This window comes from Epinephelus lanceolatus, chromosome 16 (assembly GCF_041903045.1).
Source record: "Epinephelus lanceolatus isolate andai-2023 chromosome 16, ASM4190304v1, whole genome shotgun sequence".
Taxonomy (NCBI): Eukaryota; Metazoa; Chordata; class Actinopteri; order Perciformes; family Serranidae; genus Epinephelus; species Epinephelus lanceolatus.
The window spans coordinates 14,824,569-14,851,512 of record NC_135749.1 but is presented as its reverse complement, the minus strand read 5'-3'; the positions used below and the strand labels follow the sequence as shown (position 1 = coordinate 14,851,512).

The window sequence follows — 26,944 nt, the reverse complement described above, 5'->3', positions numbered from 1 at the left end:
TCCAAAATTAAGTATTAGTGATCAACAATGTGAGTGACTTCAAAATGGCATAGTGTCCCTGGTTTGTGCCATAAAGCAATATATGGTTACTCCTTTGCAGGGGTGTCAAACAAATACAGCCTGATCTGGCCCACTGGATGACTTAACACGCTTAAATAAAATTGATTGATTGATTGGTTGAACACACCTAATATCAATTCACTTGAGGGCTACGAGGTGCCAAGTTAAATAGTGAGTAGCCCAGTTCATGTAAAAAAAAAAAAAACTACACCAGAGGCTTTTCCACCCCGACCACAATACAGTTATCTGAAAAAAGAATGTATACTTATTGTGGTCAGATTTAAGATGTTGACCGTTGTGCAAAATATTGTCAACCAGCAGCTTGAAAGGGAAACATTTGGAGGTGTTTATAGGTTATTCTGCAATGGTTTTACTAGTCCGACCCACTTGAGATCAAATTGGGCTGTAATGTGGCCTGCGAACTAAAATTACATTAACATCCCTAACCTGGTAGTTTTCTTGTTAGATCAAACCCCACGGACTTCAATATGAAGCATGCCAGTCAATCAGTCGCCTAAAAAAAAAAAAAAAAAAGGACAAAACACCACAATTTAATTATTTTTTTTTTTTTATTCAGAGGCATTTGACAAGTGGAGCTGTGTGTGAAGGGGAGGTGAAGGGGCACAAGCATGGTTGCAGAAAGGGGGAGGAGGGAATATCATGCTGAAGTTAGATCGCTTTTCCAAAAAACTCAGAGACCCAGTCCCTCATATCTGTCTCATACCAAGAGGATGTTCCACGTTACACAGCCAAGAAATGCTAACAGAAGAAAATAGCTACCAAATCAGCAAGTGAGTGTAGCATCTGTGAAAGACGAAAGGGAAAAAAAAAAGACAGGACTTGTATCTATTTTGAAGTCTTACAAATCAGAAACAAAAAAAGGCAGGCCCTTTTTTTAAACTGTATTTTCTCATTTTAACTATTGAATGCAAAATCAAACACGTGATTTGACCTTTTTTCACAAAAAAAAAAAACAAGCAAAAGTTCAAATACATGTAAGCCACACCACCGAAAATAGAAAGCAGAAAGAAATAACCATCGTTGGAAGATTTCAATTAAGCCAAAAAGAGTATATATAAACACTGGCAAAAGAAAATATTTTTTGATCACTTTCGATTAATCTCTCAATTCTAAAGAGTAAATGATTTTAGTTTAAGTTTTCATTCATATCTGGGGAAGCATGGGGAGGCATAAAGGAGGGGGTGGGGGTTGGGGGTTGGGGGGGGGGGGGGGGGGGGCTAAATTCTAACAAATAGAAGAATGCCTCTACTTCAAATACGTGTCTAAAGAGGTAGATCAAAACAAACTGCAGAGGAGGGGGAAAAGGATGGGGAGGGTGGTTTGGCAGGAAGGAAGCAGGGGATTGGGAGGTGTCGGGGATATTTTTAAGTATCACTTGTGCCCCTCAGTTAAGCGTGGTGGTAGGATGGCGCGCCCATGTAGAAAGAAGTGTTCGGGGGACTGAGGTATCAGTGCGCGCTGGCGCTCAGTGGGGGCAGGGTGGGGTGCCTCGTGCCACAACAACCCCCCACCCCCTCAGCTGAGGTAGACGGCGTTCTACTGTGGAAGCATGGATACACTCGAGCACAATCAATATATTTACATTCGGCATGAAGAGACAAATGAAATAAATTGTATATTTAAGTTTTGGATTCCTTTCCTCTTTTCTTACCCCCCAAGTCAGGGCTCATTCAGTATTCCGTGTGCCTTTTCTGGCTTGTTTTTCCCTGTTTGAACAACAAATTGAAACATCAAGTTGCGTTTGTAGGTTACAGAGAATGTCTTCTTCTTTATATCATTTTCCTATAGCGCAAAAAAAAATAAAAATAAAATAAAATAAATGTATGCGTCTATCAGTGTGACTCCCCCTACCCCCACCATGCAGTGAACGACGTTGACATTGACTTGATGGTCTGGCTACAAGGACCACTCCGAACTGACAAAGCTTGCTCTATGAAAATAAACCTAGTCGGGCTTGGACCTTGCTAAGACGCCATCGTCAAGAAGGTGGCTGATGGCCTGGGAACAGAACAGACAAAACACAGACGCTCTGCTGACTGTAGGGCAGCTAGAGGGAGGACCATCACAGTCTGCACTGCACTGCCCTGACCACAGCCCTCTTAGGAAGGCAAAAGGATATTTTTTGACAAATTAAAGTACCACTACCAGAAACAATGTCAATCCCAAAACTAAATGGCATTGCTGCAATTATACGGTTGGCATTATTTGCATGTCTTAGTTGTTTTGTACTTTTTTTTCAGAAGATGGTGGACCCTCAGGGGAAAAACTGAGGCGATTTTCTCTCGATACTCCTGTCAGCCGCCAGCTGAGGGGGCGCCAACTCTTGCTCCGGGGCTGCTATGTACAAATAGACTTTATGTACAGGGTCATCTTAAGTCACACATACACATGAACAATGCCACCTAAAGCACCAGAGTTGAAGGCAAGGTCAGTTGGCAGCTGACCAAATTTTAAATTTTCTTAAAAAAATAAAAATGTTCAAAGACTATCAGCTTTATAAAGTATACAAAATACCACAAAAGCAAAATAAAAAAGAAAGGAACATTTTTCATATATATATAATCATTTTCTTTTCTCTTCTGAGGTACTAGATCCTGAGGTAGTTAAGTAAAATGCATATTAAATTGGTTTTCCTGGGCAGCAGCAGTTCGGCACCGTTTCCCTAAGTGTCAGTCGTGGCGCTGCCCTCACCTCTAAATATATATTCATCTATGTATATAGGTCTATCTATAAAATGCATCCAAATTTATAAAATGCCACTATCATTACAAGAGCAGGACACCCAATATAATCCACCCTTTCAGGGGTCCTGTCCTGAAACAAGAATCTTTCCCCTAAACATGGCCCACCCAATCTGAGCCAACCCTCCCCCAAAATAAACCTCTCTGTCGGTCCAACCAGGACCTTGATAGCAATGCCTTTTCCTTTCCACAGAAAACTCATGAGAAAGCTTCATCAACCAATTAAACGCTTAAAAGAAAAAAAAAAAACCTAAATCTGAAGTCAACCAAAACATCTTGTCAGGTTTGAAGTACCACACCAAGGAAGTGTGATAGGAGGGGGATCCTTATTTCTTCTTTGTGTTTCTAGTGTAAAAAGAGGACAAAAAAAAAAATTTAACACACCCGTGGGGGGGGGAGGGGGGGGGAGGAGAGCGGTCAAGGGGTGCGTACATGTGAGGGCAGGTGACGTAGTTGGGAGCCCTCAGAAGTACATTCTCACAGAGATGCAGAGAGGTGAGGAGGGTGGAGGTTTGGAGGCGTGGGGTCTCTTTAATAGCCACACTTGAAAGTTCATCAAGTAAGACAAGAAGGGGTGATGTTTGGTTGGGTTCTCATAACCTTTGACCCCTGAGATGAGCATTGTGACCCCGTGTCTTCTTCGTCTCCCCCTGGACTCTGCTGCATCTGTGCATCTGTCGAGTCTTCTGGCAGATTCAGTCACCATTCCTCCAGGTCCGCTGGAGCTTTACTTCCTGCGGGGCTGTGGAGTTTGAGATCCGGATCCGGATCCGGGCTTCGGCTGCTGCTGCCTCCTCACCTGGGCCAGGATCTCCTGAATCTTTCTCTGGGCCAGCTAGAGGACATGAGAACAAATTAAGATCAGATCACAGCACAAAGTAATCTTATTAAGAGACCTTAAAAAAGGATCTGATCGTGACATCCTCAAATGATATCTTGCGAGTCACAGTACATGTTCCTCTCAGCCTGCAGGGGATAATAGCTGACTCTCTGTGGGCTGCAGTTGTCCAAAAGTAACTTATTGCAAGGAACTTCTTAGGGTGTTTTCACACTTGGTACTTTTCAGCCCTCTAGGTGGACTCAGAGTGGTGACACTGTTTTGGGGCATATGTGAACACTCCAAGAGAACTCAGACCCCTGTGAAGCAAACCGAACTCCGACCGAGTTCGGTTTGCTTCATAGCGATCCAGTCAAGTCCACGGTGCTGTTCACTTAACCTGTGCATTATGAACACAAAGTGCTCAGGTTCGCTTTACTCTTTGCCATTTTATTTCGCCCTCTAGATCACATGCTGTTGCACTGAGACACTTCGGCTTGTAACGCTTGCAAAGAAGCATGACGAGGAGTAGTTTGGTCCACAGCAGATACTGCACGTCTCCAGATGTGGAACGTAGAATACATCAAACGGCAAAAGTCTACAGCACAGAGAAACACTAAGGTTTTCCTGCAATTTTAAGTTCATTTGAAAGCAAAACTATGTCAAAATATGTATTTTTTTTATTTATATATATATATATATATATATATATATATATATATATATATATATATATATATATATATATATATATATATATATATATACACACACACACACACACACACACACACACATATACATACATACATACATACATACATACATACATACATACATACATACACAGTACAGGCCAAAAGTTTGGACACACCTTCTCATTCAATGCGTTTTCTTTATTTTCATGACTATTTACATTGTAGATTCTCATTGAAGGCATCAAAACTATGAATGAACACATGTGGAGTTATGTACTTAACAAAAAAAAGGTGAAATAACTGAAAACATGTTTTATATTCTAGTTTCTTCAAAATAGCCACCCTTTGCTCTGATTACTGCTTTGCACACTCTTGGCATTCTCTCCATGAGCTTCAAGAGGTAGTCACCTGAAATGGTTTCCGCTTCACAGGTGTGCCTTATCAGGGTTAATTAGTGGAATTTCTTGCTTTATCAATGGGGTTGGGACCATCAGTTGTGTTGTGCAGAAGTCAGGTTAATACACAGCCGACAGCCCTATTGGACAACTGTTAAAATTCATATTATGGCAAGAACCAATCAGCTAACTAAAGAAAAACGAGTGGCCATCATTACTTTAAGAAATGAAGGTCAGTCAGTCCGGAAAATTGCAAAAACTTTAAATGTGTCCCCAAATGGAGTCACAAAAACCATCAAGCGCTACAACGAAACTGGCACACATGAGGACCGACCCAGCAAAGGAAGACCAAGAGTCACCTCTGCTTCTGAGGATAAGTTCATCCGAGTCACCAGCCTCAGAAATGGCAAGTTAACAGCAGCTCAGATCAGAGACCAGATGAATGCCACACAGAGTTCTAGCAGCAGACCCATCTCTAGAACAACTGTTAAGAGGACACTGCGCCAATCAGGCCTTCATGGTCAAATAGCTGCTAGGAAACCACTGCTAAGGAGAGGCAACAAGCAGAAGAGATTTGTTTGGGCCAAGAAACACAAGGAATGGACATTAGACCAGTGGAAATCTGTGCTTTGGTCTGATGAGTCCAAATTTGAGATCTTTGGTTCCAACCGCCGTGTCTTTGTGAGACGCAGAAAAGGTGAACGGATGGATTCCACATGCCTGGTTCCCACTGTGAAGCATGGAGGAGGAGGTGTGATGGTGTGGGGGTGTTTTGCTGGTGACACTGTTGGGGATTTATTCAAAATTGAAGGCACACTGAACCAGCATGGCTACCACAGCATCCTGCAGCGACATGCCATCCCATCCGGTTTGCATTTAGTTGGACGATCATTTATTTTTCAACAGGACAATGACCCCAAACACACCTCCAGGCTGTGTAAGGGCTATTTGACCAAGAAGGAGAGTGATGGAGTGCTGCGGCAGATGACCTGGCCTCCACAGTCACCGGACCTGAACCCAATCGAGATGGTTTGGGGTGAGCTGGACCACAGAGTGAAGGCAAAGGGGCCAACAAGTGCTAAACACCTCTGGGAACTCCTTCAAGACTATTGGAAAACCATTTCAGGTGACTACCTCTTGAAGCTCATGGAGAGAATGCCAAGAGTGTGTAAAGCAGTAATCAGAGCAAAGGGTGGCTATTTTGAAGAAACTAGAATATAAACCATGTTTTCAGTTATTTCACCTTTTTTTGTTAAGTACATAACTCCACGTGTTCATTCATAGTTTTGATGCCTTCAGTGAGAATCTACAATGTAAATAGTCATGAAAATAAAGAAAACGCATTGAATGAGAAGGTGTGTCCAAACTTTTGGCCTGTACTGTAGGCTATAGTGTGAACTGAAGTTGACCTGAGTCCTCTTTCAAATGAACGGACAATGTGAACACAAAAAGAACTTGTCCCTTTTCTCTTGGTCCACTTTTTGGTGCACTTTAAGAGGACTAAGTTTGGTCTGTTTAAAAAGGACAAGATGTGAAAACACCACTAGTCATGTGCCTCTGGAGAATCAGACCTGAAGCTTTTTGCACGTCTTTGATCGCTTAAAAAAAAAAAAAAAAAAGAAACCCACCTGGCACGCGAAGAAGTGTCCGCTGATCTTCACTATAACCTGGTCGTTCTCATCGGGTGTCTGGTCCCGTGGCACCACCACCTCTGCACAGGTCAGGTTCTGCAGCTCATTTACCTGCAGGCACAATAAAGAGATTATGAAATATTCACAACTTAAAAGAAATTAAATAATAACACCACCATTTTTCATTTGTTGGAACAAACTTAAAGTTAGTGCCGCATTAAGCTTTGCAAAATTGTGGCTTGGGTTTGTTCAGCTAGTGTAGAGGTTCATAAATCTTACCGTTTTTCCACCCTTTCCAATGACTCGTCCAGCAGCACAGGAGGGAACCTTGATGTGAGCCTCCAGCTTCACCTCTTCCTTAGGTCCAAAGAAATTCTCTTCCTTCAGCTTGCTAAAGATGCGACACTGAGCCTGCAGACGGACAAGTTCGATTACAGATTACTCACGGTGCACTTGGGAAAAAAACTCAAGAAAAATATTTACATACCGGCTGTAAAGAGCCACTAACATACTTAGAAGAGTCATAAATGAAACAAGAAAATACTGACTGAAAAAAGAGCTGCCAACAGCTGCTACCATCAAATTTAATTATGTGGCTCCAGTCTTTTATTTCGACCAGTGTTATTTCTGCAGTGTTATGTGTTCATATGGCTGTGAGGAGGTACAACACCTTAAACTGAGCCTCTGGCGGTCCAATGATGATGACCATCCTCACTTTGGAATCCATTCCTTCTGGAGGGGCAATCTGAGGCGAGGGTAGACAGCCAGCATTAAATAAAAATAAAACAGCAACCTTCACTTACAATTCCAATTCCTATCAGTCAAGTGACAGCGGGCAGACAGGCAGCATCGACACGTTATCATTGAGATTCCAAACTTCACCTTCTGTCCGTCACTCACCTTGATTGAAGCTCCGGCAAAGTGTGACAGCTGTTTGATGTGTTGACCCTGTTTTCCGATGATGGCTCCCACCGCAAGCGCAGGGATGAACAGGTGAACCGTCTCCGACTCTGGGTGTCCCTGCTGGGCATAGGCACGTTAGTGGTATCGTAACAAGGAGCTCGCACAGACAGTAACTGCAGACCACTTGCTTCAGCCATCACTGTGCAAAATGCAGACTGTGGATCTAGCAAACGCTGTTCCAGTTCTTTAAGATGCATTGGAGCATGGGCCCTTTGGTCATCACATCCAGTGGCATTTCTTAACACCACTGGATTTTTACTTATTTCTGGATAAGAGAGCGCACTATATGCTCCAAATGCCAGAGTTTTTAAGTCCGTTTTACCGCTCAGAATGAAACAGAATCCATTTGCTGAATGTTTTTAACCTATATAACACAAATTTGCTATTAAAACCCACAATCTGAGTATGCCACATGCACGACTTTAAGAACGGCCTCTGAAAAACAATCAGGCGGAACGTGCTATCTGGATGTTTTATTAGAAAAGACAATAGAGATACCTCTTTGCAAACAGCTACAGCACATTAATTGTGTTTTAGATTGTGTGATTGACTTGAGCTCTGGAAGGGGGGTGGTTTTCATCATCCAAGGGGGACAACAAGTAGCACTGTTGATTTTGGATTGAGCCCAATATTCCAGTCAATATGTCATCTGAGGCTACACTAACAACTTGCTCTGGCAGGCTCCAAATGTAGGAACAGGGCACTGTGAAACATCTGTTGATCTAAAATACAACAAGTCGCCGAGCTACTCTTGCTCTACTCTAGCTCTACAGGAATTGTGTTTCCTCATTGACCAGGTTAAGAACTGCACACAGATTAGGGGCCTCCTAAAAGAGGACAAAGACAAGGGGCAACTGGAGACAAACTGATGTAGCAAACCCTGCACCCCCCCCCCCCCCCCTCTCTAATCCCACAGCGAGCAGCCACAAGCCGTGCAGAGCACTTGGGGACGGGTGACTTACAGCAAGGGGCTGGCTACTCGCCGACAGCATAGAAGCCCAAAATGGCCCCTCACCCCCATAAGGACTGCACTAAAGGAAAAAAAGAAACATGACGCTGAGTTGCTAAAGGCTAAATGTCTAGTTTTTACTTTTAATAAACTGTGCTTTCAGTTCCCGAACCTAGGAGTTGCAGAATATTGAGTTTGAAATCAAACACAGCCAGTCCTGGGTGTGCAATGGTACTGTGTGGAGCAAACCACTGTACTGTTTGTGACAAGGAGACCGTTACTTACTCCAAATGGTGAGCATCCACCGTAGGCGCCAGGAGGTGGGACACTAGACAAGGGGGGACCCATGCCTGCTGCTCCACTGGGGAACAAACCCAAAGCGTTCAGATTCAAGCCTGGAATCAGGTTAGACTGGAGCTAGAGAGAAATGAGAGCGTTGCCATTAACACAAAGCGCACAGGTTGTATGCTTGCTTATTACGTTTGTATATTTTTTTAACACACAAATGAGGAAGTTAAATGGGAACTAAAACAAAAAAAAAAAAAAAAAAAAAAGGGGAACATCAGCTTGGTTTGAGAATAAAACCAAAGGTCAACCTATTGTTCCAGGTTCTGATGCGTTTTTTTATTCATTTTCTGTTGAGTCTGACATTTATTATGTCCATTTTGTAAACAACATGCACACTGTGTAATAAACCTTATTCTTCCCAGGTCATAAATCACATCCCGTGTTCACAGCGGTAGTAACGAACATTGAATATTGCTGTTTTTTTAGTCATTCCCCAATCTGAATTTTCTAGAAAATATGATATCTTTTCTTCAGATTAAGGCATTAGGAGTTCTTCACCCCCAAATGACCAATTGTACACTTTCTCACCCTGCGTTACATTGAATTTGTGAAGGAAACAGTTTTTTGGCATGCCTGCAAGGTGAATGAAGAACCAACAAACTTAAAAGTCCTAATAAATTAAACGAGAAGGGGTGCGTGCAACGGTAGACCAGGAGCGTTTTCCAATTTCCTTCCCAGAATCAATCTGTTATCTGGTTTCCTGTTTTTATGTAAACTTAGTGACAGTAGTTATCTGCTGGAGCAGACTCTCTTCACTTTTGAAGCAATTAGTCAAGAGAAATTCTCCGTTAACAATAATTCACACTTCACCCATTTGAAGTCGAAGTTGTTGAATAAAGATGCTTACGTTCATAGCAGCCATGTCACTCTCGTAGGACTCCCTGACCTTCTTCATCACCTCCACCTCCGCTTTTGCGAGTGCCTCGGGGCAGCCCTTCACTGTGATGGTCCGCTCTGGGTTGTACACTGTCAAGTCCTGGAGACTGGACATAACAATGGATGGTGAAAAAAAAAAAAGACATTCTGAGTACACATTCTGACACTGAAGTACACACTACAACATTAAAAATGCATGCCATGCTGCTGAGTGACACATATGAATGGGCTGTATGAATAACATCAATAAACAGAGCCATCAGTGAAAACAGACTTACGCTGAGATTGTGATCTTGGTCCCCGTGTCCTGCTCGATTTTCTTCAGGTTGCCTCCTTCTTTACCAATTAACCTTCCTATAAAGTTGTTGTGTGCAAGTATCTTCAGTGGGATCTCCTCCGTACTGCACAAGAGGGAAAGGATGCTTAGTTAAATGCACAACAGTAACTAAACTTTCAGATCAGACCTCTACTATAAATATCTATTTTTGTCTCACATTAGGTTTCTTTCATACTCCATATACAAGCTGTAAATGCAAATTTTCTTGGCCAATAAATTTCCTGTGCATCCACATCTGCCAATTATAAGCAGGCCCAGCTGTGCACTGCAACACGCATACATTACTATTTCACAACATGCATAAGTTATCATCCCCACTCATTTTGACTGGATTGTAACACGTTGAAACAACTGATGGCATTTCAAAAAAGTGCAGGGGCATTTTAATTAAAAGGGATACTCCGCCGATTTTCAACCAGCTTTATATCATAATAATGAGGGCAGCACGTGGAGATGAACTGTGGTTAACTCCTTTCCATCTAACCAGCACCCAGATCTCTCTGCTCCCTTCCCAGCAACCGGATGACACGTTCTGCATCATCTGTCGGCGTTTTGCTGGCTACCAGAAGTATCCTTGAGCAAGATACTGAACCCCAAACTGCTCCTGTTGGCTGTTCCACCAGTGTGTGAGTGTGTTAAAAACTGAGCAGCAGGTGGCACCTTATATGGTCACCTCGGTGTGTTTGTGTGTGTGAATGCGGCGCTACACAAGTGCAGGTCCATTTACCATTTACAGGCTGTCCTCCTGCATTTTCATATTGCCCGCCACCCATGTCTCCATAACAGACACAAAGTGAATAAAGAGACGGACCTGCCCCCCCCCCCCCCCCCCCCCAAACTCAAGCTGATCAAACAATTAAAGTTATGTCACTGTACTGCCCATCTCACCTAAAGTGTTGTTTTCAGACACATTTTAGTGCCCTGTTTACCTGTAATAATGAGAGTTTGTGAAGTGGAAGTGGGCACCTACTGTGTCCTGCTTTATGAAAACTGAGGCTCAAAAAATGAAATCGAGAGGTAAAACTAGGCAGCGCTGATCAAATATAAACCAAGATTTTGTTACTGCGTTTCCTGTTTCTCGCCACAAATGTTTTAGCTTACTGTTTAGCTGTAATACAAGATTGTTGGGGCAGTGACATAATTTCAATTTATGTTTGATCTTACTTTTTAAGATGATTTCATCACTGGAAATCTGATTAGATCAAGGGTGTGTTTAACAAAATAACCACTTCTGATCTTTCACAAGTTTATAGGCGACACATTAAATTGCAAGAACTAAATTAAACTGAGGCAAATATTCCATCGCTCTCCTTTTGTTTGGGTGCAAACTCACAACTTCGTGTCGAGGGCTTCCTTCTGCATGATCTCCATGATGGTTGTACAAGCACTCGAACAACCTTCAGGGGTGGAGTGAATCGTGATGGGCTTCTCTGCTGCGCCTGCGTTTTCTTTCCTATGGATGTCAATCCTAAAGTGAAGGCAGGACAAATTAATTTGTATAGCACCTCTCAACAACAAGGAAAGTCAAAGGGCTTTAAATTATAAAGGCATTAAGATAAAAGAAACCACGGCAATAAAAAAAAATAAAACATTAAGATAACAGAATGAGACAGATTGAAAATAAATAAAAATTACAGTGCAGCTACAGCACAGTGCAAGTTATAGATTGTCCCAAATTTTATTTAATAATATGCAGGGGAAGACAGACATGTCTTACACTGCGATTTGAAAGAACAGAGTTGGAGTAGACTTCAAGTTATGCTTGTTCTAGAAACCATTCAGAGCTTTATAAACCAACAGTATAGTTTTTGAGTCAATTCTTTGGCACACAAGAATCCAGTGTACAGATTTAAGAAATGGACCGATGTGATCCACTCTCACTGAGGACTCTAGCAGCAGTATCCTGAGCTAGCAGCAGCTGTGTGACTGACTTTTTACAGAAACCTGCAGAGACAGCGTTACAGTTGTTGAGCTATCTGAAGGTAAACACATGGACAAGTTTGGATCTGAGTCCGCGATTACGCAACGATTTCTGGCCTGGTTTGTGATTTTTAATGTAAGTGATTGACGGTGAGCACTTTAATAATGTTTCTTTGGGTCTAAAGACATTTATTTAGGGCTGAGGAGTTAATCTAAAAAAATTTTAATGATGATTTTGGCTTCCAACAATTATGAAAAAAATAATTGAGATAACAGGATTATTGTACCGCATTCTGTTTCACAATGATCTCTTTGTCTTGCATTATAAATCCAGCGAACCTCTTTCCTTTACAGCGGTGCGCTCAGTGTTGCAAACTTTGCAACTTTCTCGCAATATTTAGCGACTTTTCAGAAACTCCAATGACTAAAATAAACCCCTGCCATTGTGACATCTGCAGGTGCAGCTTGTTAAGCTCTCAATACATAGCAAGGCAGAGCTCTTAGGATGGCTGATGACACTTAACTTGCGACGGCATCACCTGAAGGTGTTGATTAGCCGAACGGGGCAAAAACAGACTGGAGGCGAGTCCGTCTCCCAATGCAGATTCAGATTCAATGCAGTGATAACCAATGCTATAGAGTCAAAGTTTTATGATTAAGTGTTACATTACATTGACATTTGGGTTAATTTTATTTATTTTTCTTTTACAAGTCAGTATTTGAGTGCCTTGACTGTAACAGTAAGAATTATGGCCAATGAGCCAAATTTTTGGTACAGTCAGTCATCATACTTACTTAGTGCTTGTATGGTACCATAGTCACCTGTTCATAGGGTTATATAACCTGTGTGCCGCCAACATAATTACTGTAAGATATATTATTTTGTCGTCTGCAGATGTTGAATGGAAGAGGCCCAGGAACGGAGCCTTGCGGGGCTCCACATGTCATTTTTATATGTGCAGATGTACAACTACCAATTGACATAAAATAGTCCCTGTCCTTCAAATAGGATTCAAACCAGTTTAACACTGACCACCAGAAAATCTCACCCAGTTTCCCAGTCTGTCTAATAATGTTGTGGTTGTGTTGAATGCAGAAATGAGATCTTATATAATAAGACTGAAACTTTTCCACTGTATGCGTTTCAGTGGATGCCATTTAAGATCTTAACAAGAGCCGTCTCTGTGCTGTGTTGTGGTTCAAGTCCTGACTGGAACACCAGAACAACTTTTATCTGTGGAAAAACAGTTTTAATAGCCCACTAAAAATGGGAGGTTTGATATGGGCCTTCTATTGTTTATTAGTGAGGTGCCTTGATTGCCCTTTTTTTTTTTTTTTTTTTTTTTAAAAATTGCATTTTGTAGAGCCTGTGGGAATTGGCTTGAGAGTAGAGATGTATTGATTATCAGAAGAAGATCTGATGCCAAGCAGTTAAAGACATTTGAGGCAAGGCAGCAGGAGGAGGATTTCAAATACTGCACCAAGGTGATATGACTGACAGGTTCAACTTGTGTCAAGTTAATAAAATTGGTTTTAAGTGGACACAAGGACAATACAGAACATATACCTGATATGGAGAACTGACAGCATGTCTAAAATTCAGAATTTTGTCGGTAAAGAATGAGTTAAATTTATTGCATTGGTTGGTGGATAAAGTCCAGGGTGTACTGACACAGGAGGGTTTGTCAGCCTGTCAACAGCAGCAAGTACAAAGCATGTGAAGTACTTTTGTTTTTGGTAATTCTGTCAGATAGGAACACCTGTCTCATGTTTTACTTCTAAAATAAAAATGCAAACTCTTTACAGATATTATGGACCTGTATTTTTTTTTTCATTGACACCTGGGTTCAGCTGGTATTTCTTCATGGTGATTTTTCTTACCAGAGAGTGCCTACACTTTGGGAGAGGGACGGAAAGATGATTGGGAATTTAGCCTACGCTGATGCTGGAATGGTAGAGAAATTGGAAAGAACACAGCTCACTGGTTAAGTATAATTCCTGACCTCTGTGTACGTACTTTGAGTGAGTCTGTTTGGTGATGTTGCGGATAGTGGTGCCTCCCTTGCCGATAATTGCCCCTACAAACTGCGTGGGAACCAGAATGCGCAGCGGGACGTCTGGCAATTTGGGCCGGGCGCCCAGACCTGGAGAGCTGGAACGAGGGGGTCCGCGGGCATTAAAGCCTCTCCTGCCCCCTGCTGAAGGGCCCTCTGGAGCAGCCGTCTCATCTGGGATATACGACACTTTCAAGGCATAGTTTTCCATCATAGATCCGTTGAGCTTCTCCATCGCCCTAGGGAGCATAAAGGGATGTCAGTCTCAAAAAGGCTTGATCGCCACTGAGCAGGTATGATTTAACAACACACGGAGGCTTTTAGTCATGGAGAGAAATGCTCTGAATCGCTTATCTGCCAAAAAATATCTGTTGAGACGAGTTTTTTTTCCTATCTCATTATCAATGGGAGAACCCAAAGCTTGGGGATAATAAAACAACATCGAGGGGCTTTGGTCCAAATTGAAAACAGCTATTGTCTCAAATGATGGGCACAAAGAACAAGAAGGTAAGAGCTCCTTACAAACCCAACGTACTGAAAGGGCAATGGCAAAACATCCCTTCTCTTGAGGTACGAGACAGTCACTCTAGATAGCACTCACACTATGTACACGTCTGCCTTGTCAGCCTCAAGGATTTAGATTTGTAGTGAAACAATTATGCCTGGAGACTCCTACAACCACTCGTGCAGAGAGCAACACTGTAGTATGATTCATGTACACCAGGGGGCACCAGATGGCTAATTTAACCCCCCCCACCCCACCCCCCTCCAACAAAGACACACACATACACTGCCCCCTCCTCCTAGTCATCATTGCATGTCAAATTAAACTAGACTGGCTTTTGGAAGGAGGAAATCAGGTGCGCTGTAAGAACACTGACAGAGGAAGTTGACGTAATTTCCAACAGAATGCTGGGTAAAGTGAAAAAACTTCAGCAGATCCACGTCAAAGACATCAAGACAGATGAGCAGGAGGTTAATGGTGTGAATACACTGCATGTGCGTGTATGTGTGTACTCACAGCCTGGCCTGGTCCTTGGCTGCATATCGAACGTTGACTACTGCAGTCTCTGTGTCAGTGTTTACTGTGGGGTGGGGGGGGGACACACAGCAGAGTCAATCCACACATTCAATGGCACTGACAATTTACCCACACTGGATATTTACATGGTTAAACACTTACAAATAACATAAGAAATTCTGCAATGGTTCTTTTATAATTAAACCGAATAAAACAAGATTGTTCAATGTAATTAAAAAAAAAAAAAAAAAAAACACACACACACACACACACACACACAGCACACAAATTCTAAAGGTGTGTTGAGGCAAGGTGGTGGAACTATATTAAAAGCAACTGCGACACAAAGCTTAAACAAGAGTCTGTATTTACCTTGTTCACAGCTCTCTACTGCACCATACTGAGCAAGCATACCATCCAAAACCTGGGAGAAAAAGAAAGAAAAGCCACAATTACTTAGAGACTTTGAAGCTTTTGACCAGAACCTGTTAGTGAGCAGGAGCTCATCTGTGGGAACCAGTCCCGCTCGCTGCCAGGACACAGTCCATTAATTTTGAACCCCAGAGTTCAATGTTGAGTTACGTGGATAAATTTGCTGCCTTCTTGTAAAAGCCTTTCTACCTCAAATTATGACTCTCCCCTCTGGGCACTTGTATGGTGCTCCAGGTGCTAAGCCAGTTTTATAACATTTTTTTCAAAGTCTTCATTTGAGAAGCACCCATGTAAGCAGTGTAAAAAAAAAATCATGTTAGATTCACAAGTAGCAGGCTATTCATCTAAAAATACACATGGATTCTTTTTCAATTCTGGTTAACCATTTCACAAAAAAATAAACAAATCCACACAGCTATGGGTGCTTTTACGTGTTAGGCTTTTTGAATACTGGCAAAAATAATAACTACATGACAGAAAATTCCCAGCATGTTGGGATCACACATATTATAAAAAATGTTGCTTTATTGAAAATGCATTCAAAAGAAAGCCACACCATGCTGGCCATCTGCCCAAATCTGGAGACCTCAGGATTTCAATTCATAGATGTGATCAAATGTGGGCGAGAGGGGGAGCGAGGGTTCTAAGCTAAGCTAAGACATCCGACCATGCTCAGTCCAGTCCAAGGCCACACCCCCAAGAGCTCAACCCCACTTTCTGGCCAACAAGACTGCGTCCCTGCCCCCCCACTCCACCAACCCACCAACCATGCAACCTCCCGCCTCCCTGCCATCTCTTCCCTCCGTCATTGGCTGCTCCGGCGCTGATATGGGTTCCCTGAAGCAAAGAGTTGCAGGCTGCTGGCTTGATGCTCTGACTGTCCGTCTACCGATACTGGCCAATGGGAATCCAGGCCATTCAGGAAAGGGTGGGGTACATTCCAGCAGGAAGCAGTGGCTGGGGGGGGAGGGGTACGAGTTCATGCTACACATTCTGTGAATCGGCGCACATGGAAGGGAAAGGGGAAACTGTCCAGGCCCACCCACCCACTACAGCTTGTGAACACGCCACTACTCTCACCACTATTCGCTCGTTGTGTGGCTACACACACCATGACCCATTGTCTTATCTACCTGATAAAGATACATACAAGCCATCAAAAGATCCCATTCTATTCTGTTCCTCCATTCTTCTATCCCCTCCCCCTCTCTGGAGGGGCACAAACCTCCATGTCACCTTTAGAGAAAGCAAACAGCTTGATCGCTACATGCTAGGAACATGGGTGGATCTGGAGCTGCAGTTGAGGGACATGCGTAGGCAAAGCGAGCCCACCATTACAAAACACTGAGGCTGTCCGTAGCCATTTGATCACACTGAGTGAATCAGGCTGAAATCTAAAGCCATGCATTAACCCCTCAGTCTTACAATTGAGAATAATGCTGAACAATTGTACAATTCAATAAGAAAATTCTCATTAGGCTTCCATAGTCTTTATGGAGCAGAAAATTAAACTGAGCAACACTACAGGCACACGCCATCACAGCTAAACCTCTGCAGAGGGAAGAGAAAAAAAAAAAAAAAAAGAAAGTCACATAAAGCTGAGCTACTGGCACATGAGATTCCACATGGAGGTTAAGACTGGGATCTAAAGTTTGACACAAATGACTTCTGAAAAAAAAAAGCTAGGGTGAAATTTGTGAGCACTTCAAAAATGTTGAAATTGAAGTCCAGATAAATTTACGTGTGCCCAGCAGATTAGTGTGTAATCAACTAGAATGTGTAGCCGACACTGAATACTTTCTAAATTAAATACTTATCACATGCAGAGAGAGAAAGACATACAATGCATGGACGGACACACACACACACACACACACACACACACGACTGTTGCTCAACACTTTTTTTTCCCCTCTGATCAGGCAGTGGCCTTGAAAACTGACCATGATACAGCTAATAATTTCTTTTAATTCTTTTCATTCAATTTAACATGATTTCTTTTTGCACATTAACTCTTTAAGGAATGCAGGACTGTACATGGGATTTAACACTGACCTTGAGCGTGTATTTTACTGCTTGTACTGACTTTAAATCCTCTGTAGAAACCTGACATAAGAACATTCAATGGACTCATTTGAGCTCCATTTATGCATCATCAATTTAGACAAGGGTTTCTCGTGAATTTCTCAGAAAATGTAGGGGGGGGTATTTTTGCCTCAAATACCAAGGGTCCAGGGTTACAGGGTTAATCCAAAATCAAATAAAATAATTTGTGCGGTTCAAAAGTTAGCTGTGTTGGAAAAGTTGTGTGTACGATTAATTTTGGAGAGAATTCGCTGCAAGATGTGAATTTTTTTTTTTCAGATTTTTTTTTCCTTAATGTGGGACCTCTGCCTGGGCTGTTTGTATATAAACGTGCTTGCAGACACAACAGTATGTACACAATAAAAACACGTGTTTCAGATTTATTGTAATGCATCTCATTAAAATTGTACAATCACTTTTGACGAGTTTCCACTGTTGTATTTTAGCCAGCAGCATCAGGAGTACACCGAAATGCGAAGTGTAGAATTAAATTTATTCTGTAAGTTTGTGAGTTTAACCATAAAAATGCATTGTAGTATTTTCTTGGACACCATAAACTATATCCCTAAATTAGGATTCAGTCGAGTCTTTTGCAGAATCACAACTTTAACATTATAAGCCTGCATGTAATTTTTCTTGCATGGCCAGTGAGTGGATTGCATTAAATTTGTACAGGTGTGTTTTTATTTTCTCCACTCTTTATGTGTCAAGGAATCACTGACATATGTGCATCTTAAATTTAACTCAATTAATTCCTGACTTACTGTGCAAAAGGAACAAAAAACTAGAACACAAAAAAGCACTGATGAACTACATTGATTTTTTTTTAAATAAACAGAAATATCCCAGTGAACCACATAAGGATTAGCACACTTGGGTTGGCCATGGGGCAACGTCAAAGCCACTTTCGCATGAATGTTTCACAACTTCTCAGACAATACACTCATTTTCATTTCGTATCCACAAGTTTTACTTTTTTCCAAGAAAACACATGGTGTGAAAAGGCATTCATTTTCTGTCAAACTAGCCCATGTGATCAGCACTGACAGACTCCATGACTGAACAGTAAAGTTACGTCTGCCATTTTATGCACATCAAATCCTGTGTAGCCAAAGAATCAATTCAAAACCAGCAGCAAGCTTTTTCATAAAGCTCTAAAAACATGCCTAGCAGGTAGCCAACACATGTAGCAACATAAAGCTACAAAGATCATGCAACTGCTTGAAGTTTCATCATGTGCCTGACCCGGCCAAACCACCTGGAGACTGTACCCTTCTCAAATTCTTCCAATGTCTTGTTAAATAAACAATGACCATCTCCTGTTGCTTCCCAAAGCTCCAGTGTAGCTAAATTGTAAAAATCAAACCTTAAAATCTTTACTACCAAATTACCAGTGCTTTTGCAATCATGTCTGTTCCACCAATCACAGTTCCAACCACTGGTCGACCTTAGCTTGTAGCCACGCTCAAACAAGTCATGAAGCGCATGCTCAACTGAAACCCAAAAGGGGGTAAGGTGACTCCAGAGGCCACTAAATGAGAGCCCAGTTGGGCTGCCCAAATGTGCCCCGCCCTGGAAGCAGTTAGCAGCCTGTTAGCACTCACCTCCCACTGCATGTGAGGCGGGATGTTCCTGATCTGCAGCTTACAGCTCCTGGAGAGAGAACAAGGGAGGAAGAGGGTGGGGGATGGATGAAAGGGAGAGGAAAAGAAATTGATGAAGGTAGATGGGAAGAGAGATGGGAGACAAGAGGAGAGACCGTTAGTGGCTGACAATACCCAGAGCACCATCATACAAATGACAGGAACAGTATTTTAATCATTTAAAAAAAGGGGTCTTCATTCCCTCTGCTTTCTAGCGAGAGAAACCAGGGTGGAGAAGCTGCACATATGACCTCTACATTAATTCCATTCCCAACCCAGCAGGTGCACTGAGACACCCTGGGTGAAACGTGGGAGGAAGTGATGGAGAAAAAGTGGGCAATGGGGTGATTTAGAATCACGACTGGGTGGCCTGAATTGAGAACTGGGTGCTCAAAATTAAAATAACGCTAAAATCGCACCACACCCTTTGTCCCAAATCACCAATTGTGTCACACTGAGTGTGAAGATCAAGATAGGGAGGAGAAGCAGGACTGTGAAGCTACAGAAAGGAACAGCAAGAGGCATCAAGGAGTGCAGAAGGAGGAGAAAAAAAATAGAAAAGGCGAAGATGCATCTGAAAGTCTTGTCTACACAGTTTGAGTCAAGCATGTGCCCTGTAGCATTGCATCATGAGTAAGGCTCAAGCCCACTCTTTTCAACTAAAATAGACACTTAACCAGGAGCATCCAGCTGTTGTATCAAAATTGGGGGAGGGGGGAGGGGTTGGGGGTGGGGTGCTGCAGGTGCCAAACGGAAACCAAAGGGAATCTCCACTGGCCGCGTCACACTAAATAGGAAGAATCAAAATTGCGTGCTTGTTCATGGAGTGTGTGCATACAGCAGAAGCAAGTGGAGACTAGCAGTTACAATGGTGCTGCTGTGCTCCGTCACCAGCAACAAATAAGGGCAAAAATCCCCAATTCATCCTTTTAGCTTTAAGGTTCCCAATTTAGCTATTTTGTGTACAGCAGCATGAGTATATACACAGGCTATGAGTGGAGGTCATGCAGACAATGGGACTTGTGGATCAATGAGTCAGAGTTTCACAAGTGTCTGCATGCATGTGGACGTTGTATAAAAATGTGGGAAAAGTGCAGGCCACTCCAAAGTCCACTGCCTGTTGACACACACAGATCTAAAGGAACAAAATGTACATATGGCCGAGAGCTGAAGCTTGAAAACACACACACACACACACACACACACACACACACACACACACAAAATGTGGAATCACAAACCCTGACCCCCAACCCATATCCACACCAGCCTTACACACACACACACTCCACACATACCTGCTACATATGCAGCTAATTTAAGATATATTGTGTGAAGCCATAATTTCCTGTCTGCCGTGTAAAAAAAAAAAAACTTTGAGGAGTTATACTACACACATTTCTCTTGTTCTTTTTTCCCCAAGCTTCACTGAGCTGTTAAAAGATATCTAAATGCAGCTCATCTACTTGTACAAACTGCTCCACTGCTAGTGGTTTTCTAATCTGCTGCGAAGATGATAATGCCTCACAACATGTAGTATATATAAACTCAATCTTTACATCATGAGCTCAAATTTAAGAAAAAAATATGACAAAAAGGTAATATTAAATTACACAACCACATCCACGCAGTGAAACGTACTGCACATGTGCAACAAGGGCAGCAGCAGTTGGAATTCCTCAGCTTAGCCACTACGACCATGATCAAGCCAACAGCAGCTCAACAACATATTTAATTTGAGACATTAGGAAGCTACTTAATTCTAAATGGGCAAATTGTAAAGAATATTCCCAAATAACTTCCAAGAGGAATTCCAGCCCTTTCCGGCCCACTGTGCCATTCCTGGCTGATCCGGCCCCCCTCTCCCCACACATTCTGTATGCTCTGCATTGCGGTGGGAACGCCATGCGAAATGTGCAAATGCACCAAGCACTTCCAGTCGGATTAACCTATAGCTCCACACACAGAAGAAGTCAGCCAGGGTATGGGGTGGGGTGGGGGTTGGTATACATTCCCTAGTCCAAGCCTTTGATTTGGGGAGGGGGTGTGTGTGAGTGGGGTGTGGTGCTTGGGGGGGGGGGGGAGGGGGGACTAGCCCTGTTTCAGGCAAGGGTAACAAGGGCCCTCTCTGCCCTGTGGGGGTGGGGCCCTGTTGCCATGGACACGGACAAGTCCACTGACAGGAACATGTAGAACAGGCTTAAAAGTGGGAGGGGGAGGGAAGGAAGGGAGGGCCAGGAGTGACTGGGGTTGGCTCGTCATGTGATGGCCAGGAGGTGGCCGGGCTCCTTATTTACTTTTAAAATGGACCAATATTCTACACGTTCACCCACTTTCTACGCCACTCAGCTGGGACCTACTGGGCCCGCACCATGGACACCAAGTGGGTGTGTGGACACGTATGCAAGCATGCATATGCATCCATAGAGAAAACACAGGAAGATTCACAGCTTGAGCACCAAGAGGCTGCACCACACCTGTATTCATCTCCATTTCTGAAATCATCAGCCCTCACTGACGCACTCTACGTCAACACCATCAGGGACGGTGTGGGACACACGAGACCTGTGCTCAACGCCCACCACAGCCACTGACTATTCAGTATGCAGAGGTTCTGAATGACTGAACTCCACACAGTCTGGTTTCCGCTGCCCTCTCACAGGCCTTATATGCACACGGTGCACCCAATAAGCTACATTCAACACTTCGTTTGGATAGATTGGTTTGGAATTCCCTCAGAGAATTCCAATGAGTTGAATATCAACAGTTAGAAATGACTCAACTTCTGCAAACACTATCACACATGTGCGTCTGCATGACCAGCTACAACAAAATACATTTTATATACATTTAAGAGAAAGCAAAAATACAATGATATTCTGATTTGAGCCTAGCAAGAGGGAGAGTTAAGAAACCTTTGCTTGCAGTCTGGGTAAAACAAGGGGCCACATTCATAATTCTCTGGCACCCCAAGTCTCCGTCCCCAAATCCCCATTTTTGCAGGTGGGGCCCCACAGTGACCTCATGACCCAGAATTCTTGTAATAAGAGCCAGGAGCCATTTCTACAAACAGCAATGATAACGATCTACGCTATTGTCTGAATTTATGGAGGTTTTTTTTTTTTTTTTAAATGCTTGGTTCAAAAAAAAAAAAAAAAAAAAAAAAAACTGCATAAAAGACGAAATGGCTGAAACTTTACACCACTCATTGAGAACAACTGCTACACTTTGTTTATAGATGTGCAACTTATTTCTTATTTAACATACAAAAGTATGTTTAACATCCGTTTCCCTCTCGCTGACACACACACACACACACACACACACACACACTTGGGGCCACCCCTCCTACAGCCATGCCATTTTCTTTCTCCACATGTGACTAAGCCAGTATGTGCATGTGGGGATGAGAAAACTACTTTTATTTTAATTTAAGCAAGAGAAGCATCATCTGACCCAGGAAGTCTAGTCATAGTGTACACAATAGTGACACCGCTGCAACTCAGTCTGACTTTAATTAAGGATGAAATAAAACATTTGGAGTGATTTTTTTTTTTTTTTTTTTTTTAAATCTGCTCAATTAGCAACTGTTGGCAAAAAAATAAATGTATGTGGCCCAGTTGCACTAACAAGCAATTCAGTACACTTTTGCAAAAAGCTGGGTCAAAAGTGAAAATATAATTGCCATTTTAAACAGTTCTCCTAATTGTGGAAAATAAAGCTGTTTAAAGTTAAATATAAATACACCTGTAAGATTCAGATTAATGCTTGGCTCCCTATTGTACAATTTACATGCCTTCAGGGTATAAAAAAATAAAAATAATAAAAGCTTAAGATATTGTCAAGAACGAGTGGGTGTCATCTTTAAATGCCAGATTTTAAAAAAAAGAAAAGAAAAAAAAGAAGCCAAGCACAGAATGTTTTTCAAAAGTCACACAGTGAAATGTAAATGTTCACAAGATGGCTGAAAGGTTTAATAACTACACAATACTGCTGATACAACTTATCTGTAGGCAGGATGTTTTTATTTTGTTGTGTCATGTTATTAATATGTAGGCTACAGTATATTTTCTGGAGTCACTATTAAACGTAGCAGATGTTTTGCTTACGCAGGGGAGATAATTTCAGGCGGCTTTTGGCCACATCCATGACAAATTACGAGGAATGTGCATCAAGATGTTTGATTACGTGACATATTTTGGCCAGTGTGAAACGCCACAGTCCAGTGCACGTCACCCTACACATTTCTATCTTTATGAGCCCCAAACTGTAGCCACCCCGCCTTGATCTCTGTCTGCTGTAGCACTTCCCCTTGCTGATAGGTTCAAAGGTTAAGCCATGGTGATTGGCCGAGCCCACAGTTGATATTTGCAGGTTGGAATGCAAAGAGGGGCCCCAGTGTACAAGTGTGTGTGTGTACGTGTGAGTGTATGTGTGTGTAGCCTATACTCAGAATACTGTTCCCATTGACTACTGCTGTGTTCCATGTTGTAAAGGGAGGGCACGTTTTACTTTTTTGAAGTGTGGCTGAAACTCGACTCTGTTGCTGCCATAGCCACCACAGCAGGCTGCACTAAGACAGAGCAACGTCACCAGTTTTTCATGATCAGGAAAATTTGGAGGAAGGTCTCAAGATTTTACAAAATTCCCCATGTGGCTCACCTGGTTTATTTATTCAAAGATACAATGCAGCCTAACAAGCTGCCAGATATGGGGGGAGGCTTGTGTGACGTTCATATGCAAAATACATTTCACGTAAATATGTTAAAATTCCATTCTTCGTCCTTTCTCGTCTTTACGCACTTTCTGTATCAATTTAGGCCACGTATAACAGCCTCCATGTTTCACCTCGCCCCTCTGATTTCAAATGTGGCGTGCGTAAAACAGCACATCAGTCAATCTAACTTAAAAAACACACCAAAACCAGGCATATTGCGTGTAGTGCCTCTTAGAAATCAACACACCAATTACCAAGCGAGAGCCATTTTAATTTAATCCAAGAAGCGATGGATTAATTATGAGCGAATTGCGTCACCACTAAAAAATACGCACACAAAGCCAAAGAGCCCCAGTATTTGTCGTCCTCAGCATAGATTACGCACACAATACACAAAATATTTACACTACGCTTTTGGGGAAACATTCACATAAACACGACAGTCCAAGTGTGGTTACGGGGGTCTAAATAAGTCAAAGTAAGGCTTTTCCGTGACTTGGGCCCCAAACCTCCCATTTCACTCGCGTTTGGGAGTCCATCTCATGCAACAGCAGCACAATGTGCAGAGGAGGGCGGAAGCGCAGGGCAGGCAGGGAGAATGACGGGCAGATCTTTCTCAAATGGACGACTCCACAAGGCCTGTGCGCCTCAAATCCAGCCTGCACTCACTCTGCACACATTTCACCCAGCACACTCAGGCTTTTACTAATCGCCCTGAGGTTCGAGCTCAAATAAAACCAAGTAGTGTACGTATATAAAAGGCACAAGAGCGAGAAAATACAAGCATGAGCTAGCTACACTATAATGCACAACGGTTTTAGGAGCACACCGTAGTCATGGCGAGAGGAGGGAGTACACCACCACCATACGCCCCTTTCATTTGACCCCAGAGCATTCAGGGGAAAAAAAAAAGACACCTCATTTCACCAAAATGAAAATACTGAATGCACAAAAGCAACATAGACACACACTTGCAAATATCACTTGGTAAAAAAAAAAAAAAAAGTCTTGAAGAAAATATTTAAAAGGATTAAAAAAAAATGGAGCTCCCACGAGTTAAACCAAGAAGCAGTGAATTAAATTAAAACTCGACCTACCTTTGACGTTTAGGGACCGAGTACTCCACTTCGAGAACTTTCCCATGAAGTTCAACTTTACCTAAAAAAAACCAAAACACAACTATTAGTGTCATTTATCATTTGACCTTCTTCTCTACAGGCCTCCTTCACTGCTCGTGGAAATGCATTTAGGGTCAGTGTTTACTGCTCGTTTTGTGCACTGGGCTTAAATCTAAACGTGCATATGAACACACAGCGACGTCCTGGTTATTTTTTTGAGCACATTGTGATATTAGCAGGACAAATTGTTGCAAAGTGTGCGAGCCACTGAGAGCACGAGCACACAAATGAGCCAGGCATTAGCCCCCTGTTCGTAAAATCATACGAGTTGAGCTATATTGTTACGTGTCCCAGTATGAGCAGGCCTTGGTTTAATTTAGCACCAAATCACGAGACGAAGTGGGTACTATACAAGAGCAAATGGTCGTGTGGCTCAGTTAGTTGGCCTACATTTGACCAGCACAATTAAACCACCTGGTGTGTCAGCATGGGCGAAATGGCTTCACAATGTAGCGAGTTGTGACCACTGGAGAAGGGCCTACAGTTTGGAACCTGGATAAGAGTGTAAGTTCAAATTGAAGCTGGTAAAAGCAGCAACACACCACGGCCTCTGCTCCTAATCGTGCCAAAGTGTGCTGTGTGATAAAGCCCACAATAAGGTTCACTTCACGACGTCCACAGCTCGCTGCCTATGCGCCCCACTGCCCCTGAACGGCACATAACCTGCATTAGGAAAGCCTTGGTATTTCTCATCCACATGATTGTGTTTACTCGACCATTTTATCAAGCTACACTCAGTGAAATTACAAGAGCAGGATTTCACTCAAACCCATGGCAGCTATTTGTCTGAGCCCCCGGTGTCAAAAGGCCAAGTAAAGGTTGTGTGAGAGAAAGAAATGCTTGGATACACCCCCACCCTACAGGACTGAAGTAAAGGCAATCTTCACACAATTGCAGCTCTCCGTGCGTCCTTCCAAATGTCACTTTTCGAGAACAAAAAAAAATCTCACCTGAAAGCATATCGATGGCCTTCATTGCAGCTTTGTCGTCCGGGCAATCCACAAATGCATAGCCGGTTTTGACAAGAAACGGACCACTGTGCGGAATCTTCCACTGCTCAAAGATAGTTTCGAAGTCCTCCTCGCTCGCCTCAGCGCTCACGTTGCCAATGTATAGCTTATTCATGTTCTGCGCCGAAAAGGGACAATCTTTACGCTGAGGGAGAGATAGTTATTTGCTCTCACGGATGTGCAGTGTTTGGAGTAGCCTAAATCGCCTTTACTACTACGGAGTGGCTGTGGCGTGCTTCCCGGTCGTTCAAGCCACAGATAGATTTAAACTGGCAGCCTCACAGTGCGTTTGCTCTCCCTCGCCCCTCTGTCTCTATCGCGCAATAAATAAATGCTCAATTATTAATCTCGTGTCTCCAAACGATGGCGGGCTGGGTGAAAAGGAGGAGAAACTACTTTGTGTCTTCCCCCAAACCCCTTGGCAAAGAGACAGAGAATGTCACACACACACGGTAAGGCTGGCGCCCGCCTCTAAGTCTAGAGCCTAGAATAAGAAGAAGAAGAAGAAGAAGAAGGGGGTGAAAAAAAATCCTCCGCTATTCCGGCTTTTTTGAATGAGCCACGTGTTCAAACTACAAATCAGCCCACACGTGAGGAATCCCAATTGCTCAATTAAGTGTTTGGGATTGGGGAAAATTGCACGGGAATCTGGGGTGGGGACAGCAGAGGGGAGTGGAGAGAAAAAGGAGGGGAAGAGTGGATTGGTGTTGGGAAAAAACCTGGCGAGCTATGTGCGTAAAGGGATTCCGTGAGAACCCAGTGTATCTTTACTAGAATCACATTCGTGTGCCTTTCTCTGCAAAGCCCCGATTCTCATTGGTCAGCTGAGGAATAGTAAAACGACAGTGCGCTCACGCACGCCCATAGCAGGGAGACGCTGATATTGCGGGGGCTTGTGCGCACGGCTGTGCTAAGTGCGCTGTACTGATGACACAGGAGGATGAAAAGGGGGTGGGGCCATTCATAAATGATGTTGCTCCATATTGTTAAATTGCATACTGGACACATTTAATTTTAAGAAACTTGACTAGGGAGGACCCTGCGCCAC

At 42.8% G+C, this 26,944-nt stretch overlaps 1 protein-coding gene across 2 annotated transcripts; it reads right to left on the bottom strand.

Annotated features, from left to right (window-relative positions):
• Positions 1–610: 610 nt before the first annotated feature.
• igf2bp3 (insulin-like growth factor 2 mRNA binding protein 3) lies at positions 611–26,656 on the bottom strand. Of its 2 annotated transcripts, XM_078175569.1 has the most exons (16): positions 25,837–26,656; positions 24,806–24,866; positions 18,953–19,001; positions 15,204–15,255; positions 14,832–14,895; positions 13,774–14,049; positions 11,170–11,304; positions 9,778–9,900; positions 9,471–9,606; positions 8,561–8,692; positions 8,289–8,357; positions 7,264–7,383; positions 7,034–7,108; positions 6,643–6,774; positions 6,361–6,474; positions 611–3,657 (listed from the first exon to the last, which is right to left on the bottom strand). In XM_078175569.1, exons 1-16 carry the CDS (start codon positions 26,009–26,011, stop codon positions 3,550–3,552), a joined length of 1,821 nt encoding a protein of 606 aa, XP_078031695.1. In that variant the 5' UTR covers positions 26,012–26,656; the 3' UTR covers positions 611–3,549. The 2 variants fall into 2 exon arrangements, with proteins under 2 accessions (XP_078031695.1, XP_033493018.1); XM_033637127.2 differs by lacking the exon at positions 8,289–8,357 and having other exon boundaries at positions 25,837–26,652.
• Between the last annotated feature and the right edge of the window lie 288 nt (positions 26,657–26,944).